At 33.8% G+C, this 6,781-nt stretch overlaps 1 protein-coding gene across 1 annotated transcript in view; it reads right to left on the bottom strand.

Moving 5' to 3' along the window:
• Nucleotides 1-1,260: 1,260 nt before the first annotated feature.
• Nucleotides 1,261-6,781, bottom strand: part of LOC107660146 (augurin-B-like) — a 6,288-nt gene continuing 767 nt past the window's right edge. Inside the window, exons 2-4 of the mRNA XM_016449385.1 lie at nucleotides 6,053-6,100; nucleotides 5,289-5,455; nucleotides 1,261-1,585 (exon numbers count right to left, since the gene is read on the bottom strand). Of these exons, the coding sequence (XP_016304871.1) occupies nucleotides 1,436-1,585; nucleotides 5,289-5,455; nucleotides 6,053-6,100 (365 nt within the window). The 3' untranslated portion in view covers nucleotides 1,261-1,435. The remainder of the gene's footprint in view (nucleotides 1,586-5,288; nucleotides 5,456-6,052; nucleotides 6,101-6,781) is intronic.

Raw genomic sequence — 6,781 nt, 5'->3', positions numbered from 1 at the left:
AATTTTAGGATTAATTATTGTAACTGAAAATCATATTTAGGTCAAAACTGTCAGTTGTTTGTGAACTAAATCTACTGTAAAGGGTGATCTATTAAGCCCACTGAAATGCTTGAATGCAGACACATCAACATCAGTTTCTCTATATTTTATGTAACAAAAAAAAAAAAAACGAAAATAACTAGCCGAGTAGACGGATATGAATGTTTATTCATGATAACCATACTGAAAATAAGTAAATATTGTTAGCTGATGATGTTAACTGTCTAGCTAACAAGCTTGCTGGTGCTAAGTTGAGGTCATTTTTAGATATAAAGTCCAACTCTTTTTATTCAACCACCTAGATTATATATCTGGGGGAAAAGAAAGGATGTGATGTTCAGAACATGGTAACTACAGTAATTATCAAAGTGGGAAGTGATGCCCTCTGGGGGCATTTGGCCAGGGGTGTTTTTACACCACAGACAAGGGTTGAGAAGAAAAAAAAATCATTATGAAAATATAATTATATTTTAATTAAAATGTTCTTCCTAACTTCAGGCCTTATTCTCATGTCATATATAACTGTGATGTTCTGCAAAACAACAAGCTTTAAAACACTTTTTTCTTACTGGTGAAAATCAGATGGTCAAATCTGTTTTCTCTCAGGTACATCGCAGTGTAAGCTTCACAGTGAACATTACTACATCACTCTCATCAACGTAGTCCATATCAACAACAAAAATATATCTTGACTCCATATAGTGGTTATTTTGGGAAAATCCCAGGTATTTTGAGCAGTAGGATTATAAAAAAATATGTGCTAATATAAAATTAAATTAAGTAGCCTATATAAAATTGCAAAATAAATCTATCAGTACTTTTTTACTTAAGTACATAAAAAATCGAGTACTTTTGTACTTTCACTCGAGTAAAATTGAAAAAGGAGTAGGCTACTTTTACTTTTACTGGAGTAATATTTTATTATACGTATCTGTACTTTTACTCAAATACTTGATTTGTGTACTTCGTCCACCACTGATCTGAGCCCATTAATTTTGTAGTTAAGTGAGTCATATCTATATGCATATCCTTTTTGTACATGCTTATGCAAGCCTGTGCAAGTGTGTCAGAGTCACAATACCTGTTACGTCATTTTAAGCTTTATTTAAAATGTAGCTGCTTCAAACTACCATTATATTTACAAAACAGTCAGGATGTAATACAGTCATAGAATACAAACAAGATTTTTTTTGTATTCACTGTGCATTCATTCCGCTCTCTATTTTGATTTGCTTCCCCTAAAGCAATTGCAAAATCATACTCACATAATAAAAAAATAAATGACACATCATCTGCAGGACATACTAGGTTCTGTGGTATGTACATTGCCACAGAGTGATTTACAGAACCACCAGTAGTCTCCAGCTCTCACAGCGAATATTAGGTTCTAGGGGTCTTAATAGTAATCATAATTGACATTGGCCCCGTGTCTGTAGGAACTGGGGTCCTGTTGGCTCATAGGTGCATTCTCATCATGATGATGCTGCCGGCCCTGGTCATTTGATCTGGCCTGGTCCATCCAATAGGAGATATCAGTCTCAAGTCTCTGGAAGTACATAACAGTGAAATGAAAGCGGATATATGACGCTGTATGGAAAAGGATTTAGGTTACATTTGGGCTCTTTTTTTGCGCAGACACAACAGAGAATGATAGACAATTAATGGGGAAACAGAGTGAATGAAATCAATGCACATTGCAGACCAGACTCTAACTCAGTTTCACAAGTGTCACGACGAATCATGTCAGGAACTTAATGAAATGTATTGATGAAAGAAATTGAAAATATTAATAATAATAATAACAATAACCAAAATTACAGTTCACCCAAAAATGAAAATTCACCATACATTCGTTCATCATTTACTCATCTAACCCATCTGACCTTTTTTTCTTGCATGGAACACAAAAAGAGAAATAAGTACTAGTACATAAGTACTGGTAATTACTGTATATGTGGATGCAACAATAAAGTTAGGCCACGGTTCAATCAACCACAATATTTGGTTTTGATGGCTTGGCACATCAGAGTGTTTTTTTTTTTTTTGTGATTTGCTATTTAAAATGTGATTTTTAAAACAATTTAAAAGATAAGGCACCTGTACACTTATGTACATTGGAGAAAAACATGGATTATCATATCTAGATATACTTCAAATTTTTTTTACCCAAAATAGGATGGATCGACCATTATTGAGCTGTATAAACAGGTAACATCTGTTTCATACTGGAAGCCATGAATGCCCCTCGTGCAGAAATGCCACATATGCATCACAGAAGTAATATAACTCATGATGCAGGACATCCCTAATATGGACAAAGGCATCCAGCTATCGCTGTGACTGAATAAAAAGAAGATAGAAACTTTTTGAATGATGAAACATGAAGACAATAAACACTCAACTGCAGCAATATATGGTTTATCTGTGTTCTTCAAGCCATCTCATAATAATTAAGTATATTCGCTAATCGACATAGCCTTTATTACAGTGTATAATAGATTTTCTGCCTCATGCTGTGATAAGAAGCCACATCATATCACAAAAGGAAGTTATTTAAAACGTTCGACTGATGTCGTGGAGTAAAAAAATGTTATAATGTTGTTGGACAACAGGTTTAGAAACGCTTCTCATTGCAAGTCATTACAACGGAAGATGTTTGTGTGTTGCTTTTTCAAATGGACGTTATAAGCGGGAAGGTGTTTCCTCATCTCAGTGCGTGAACTCACAGGCACACAAACATAGCCAATTCGGAGAGAAATAAAATGCATAGAAATTATTTCAACGCAAAACTGAAAAACCGCAATTCATAAGCATGTATTGAACCGTGAATGTTGCACCGAATGGTTCAATATTATATTGAGAATTGTGACATCCATAATATGTACTGTAATATATGTAATGCATAAGCATGTATTGAACCGTAAATGTTGCACCGAATGGTTCAATATTATATTGAGAATTGTGACATCCATAATATGTACTGTAATATATGTAATATTACTAATATTTTTTTCTCCATTTATTTGCAAAGAATATGGACTGAAGCTTCAAATATAAAATAAAATAAAATAATTATTTTATTTTATTTTAAATTAAATTAAATTAAATTAAATTAAATTAAATTAAATTAAATATTTGTTTTTCAGGGATTAATTTTACATGGGCAAAAAGCAGCATAAACAACAGAACACAAGGATTCACATGGTCACATCACGCACCTGCAGCGCTTCTGCGAACGGAGAAGAACATAATAAAGCTATATATAAAAATAATAAATAGGCCTATATGTGAAATATATTTACTCATAAGCATGTATTGAACCGTAAATGTTGCACCGAATGGTTCAATATTATATTGAGAATTGTGACATCCATAATATGTACTGTAATATATGTAATATTACTAATATTTTTTTCTCCATTTATTTGCAAAGAATATGGACTGAAGCTTCAAATATAAAATAAAATAAAATAATTATTTTATTTTATTTTATTTTATTTTAAATTAAATTAAATTAAATTAAATTAAATTAAATTAAATTAAATAGTACATTTTTCAAAAATTCTCTTACTGTGTTAGGCCACCAACAGGAATGTTCAGTGCAAGTTGTTTTTCTCATGGATTTGTCTGTTCAGATCAATGTGTGACAAATGGCAGACAGGTTGAATGAAAACGCAAATTCAGGTTCTGAGAGTATAGGTAGAGCGGCACTTACTTGTTACGTAGAAGAAAGGGAGTAAAACAGTAATTACATGTTTTCAGACAAGCATTCAGATTTTAGTAATCGCTATGGTGTTTATCAAACAACAAATACAAGAGTACAGAGACAAGAGAGTCGGTGTCGTGAGAAATCGGGGTCTCCTTTAGGACCCCAAGCGATTCCGACTTACAATTTGCATATGTTTACTTTAAATTTTGAAATAAGTATTATTTTTCCTATATTTACTCAATATAGGGTGTTGTGAGCATTATGGAGCACTATAAACACATATAATGCATGTTTCATTCATACAGAAAGCCAGAAGGCACCTGTGCGCAGAAACTCCAAGTCAGGGAGGATCTCAGTTTTTAAGTTTCGTTACAAGCTGTTATATATTAGCAATAAAAAAGCGATTAATACATGAAAATTCTTACACATAGTTAATGTAATTTTTGTGCTTTTAGAATAACTATTAACTGATAGTTGATGGAGAACTAATTTCAAGGAAGGACCCATTTTCTCACAACGCCAGTTCTAGAATCTTCCTCTTCTATTCACATAGTCACGTAGCAAAATAGACTGTTCGTGAGTGCCTCCAAGTTGTAGTTTTACGTAACAGCAGTTGTACTAAGCATGTGACCAAAAATGCAAATCTTATTGGTTGGTCATATTTACTTGCAGTGCAATAATAAAAGGGACTAGAACACCTCTTCGTTTGTTTACCTGATATAAGTAAAAAGTAAAACGTACTGTACATACACACAAAGAGCAGCTGTGTCCAGCAGTTGAACTACCCTTACGAAAAAGAAGTTTATTCAAGTGTGCTATTAGTATACCTACTAAACTAGTAGTTTACTGAGACTATACTTCAAAGTGTACTAAAAATGCTACTACAAGTATTTAATTAGAAAACTATCAGTATTCATATGTTCACTTTTAGTATAGTTGCAGTACAAGCTAAAAATATTGTAAACTAGTTGTGTACTTAAAGTTTACTACTGTCATACTTAAAGTATACTTAAAATTATAATTTTATATACTAGGAAGTGGGCCAATTTAGTCCCAATGAGTATTGAAATAGTACACTTACAAGTATACTGCTAGTACACTGATATTTGTATACTTGTTATATAAAATATACTTAAAAATATACTTGAACTTTACTTAAGTATACTTAATAAAATAAACTTGAAGTATACTACTTTTTGGTAAGGGTAGTGTTATGATATGCATCAATAGTCAGCTGCACAGCACTAATTACATAGTGAAATCTTCGAAGCATTCTAGATTTAGCTGAGTCAAGACATTACCTTGTCCTCATTATAACTATATCTAGGCTCAGCTTCATTTGACTTTGCTGATAACTACTTGACATCCAGCGGTTATATCAAAATTTAATTCAGTGTGAATTTTTAATGCACTTAAAAATAAAATGATGAGGCAGACTGCATGATAACACAGTCAATGTGAGTGCAAATGTACTTTTTGGATATGTTAGATATGGATATTACATACAGCATACAGTAATTGACACTACTGTTTTACTCACTGCCTCATCGTAGCCCATGTACATGAACTGCTGGATCCACTGCTGGACATCAGGACGGCTCCGGTCCCATACGTTTCTCTTAGACCTGTGAAAAACTGACAGAAACTCTTTCGCCTTGGACTGCGACACTGCGATCTGTGCTTTAGGCCTGGCTTCCAGCTCCTTTGCTGTGGAAAGAGAATAGGAAAAAATCAAAGCCAGAGTCAGAGATTATATGCTTATGTATGATTAGATGCTTCCTATCTAATTCAAAACTAGATTTACTATTTTAACAGACCAGGAGAGTTTGAAAGAGCAGGCCCCAGATCAGTGTAAAAGAGAAACGTGTGCTTTAGCACAGAGGATGATAACAGCCTAAAGGGACAGAACCGCTGCCCAATTATCTCGCTCTGATGATGACACACAGAGACTCTGACCTGATCTACAGCCCAAAGCTTCCACCCCTCCATGTTATAAATATCAGCAATGTCTTTTGTTTATAATCATCCATGTTATCTTCCCTTGGAACATTTCAGCCATCAAACTCTGTCAGCTTTGGAGGTCAGAAGCTGATGGGGAATTCTGGACAAGTTTGAAGAATTGATGGAGGAAAAGATGGAAGGCATCAGGCTATAATTAAAGGATTTAGAGTAAATGACTAAACTATTGGCATGATGGGCAGGATGGGTGATTGGGTGGAATATGGACTGGTAGAAAGAGAGTTATAAACCATAGATCACTAAAATCTTTAATATATATATATATTGAGGCTGACATCATCTCACCGTCTTGTTTCATTAGGATCCTCTGTAGTCTACTCCCAGATGAACCACCTAAAATAAGCAAACAGATAAAGTTATCTGCAATATCCATATCAGTTGGGAACACCCATATGGAAATTATAGTTGACTGAAACTTACTGCATTTCCCCCCCAGATTTTCCTTATTTTTATGCTTTAAAACTGTCTCTTTGTCAGAATAATGTACATTTTTGAGGAAGGCTACAAAATGCTTACAGACAAGTCCTACCCACATAAATTAAGCATTGACATTTTCAAATGTGACCCACAATGATTAATTAACCTATATATTCCGAAGTCCAAACTTCAGGACACTTGGACACACCCCTGGGTATATAGACAATAGGACATTCTGAGGATGCAGGCCAAATTATGTCACATTTTGCCTACAGGGGGCGCTACGAAAAAAGTTTTATCAAAAGTTGAAATTTATCATGCATATTCAGATACAAGATCTTTCATGTCCTAATATTATCAAGCAAGAAAAAATGGCTGCCAATCAGAACTCAAAAGCCAGTACATTCTTTTGTGACAGGACAATGGTCACAAAACTTAATTCATATAGGTTGCCTATAAGATGCTGTGTCTAACTGAAACAATCTCAAATCAGAAACATGCCAAATTTGTCATGCATGGGGTGTTATATCTACATCAAAGATATGCAGCTGTGATTAAGTTTAAATTTGCCAACAAAACAACTGTATGTACAGCATT

Source organism: Sinocyclocheilus anshuiensis, unplaced genomic scaffold, assembly GCF_001515605.1.
Source record: "Sinocyclocheilus anshuiensis isolate Anshui unplaced genomic scaffold, SAMN03320099.WGS_v1.1 scaffold55, whole genome shotgun sequence".
Classification (NCBI taxonomy): Eukaryota; Metazoa; Chordata; class Actinopteri; order Cypriniformes; family Cyprinidae; genus Sinocyclocheilus; species Sinocyclocheilus anshuiensis.
Note: the sequence above shows the minus strand (reverse complement) of the source record. Positions and strands in the feature narration are given on the sequence as shown.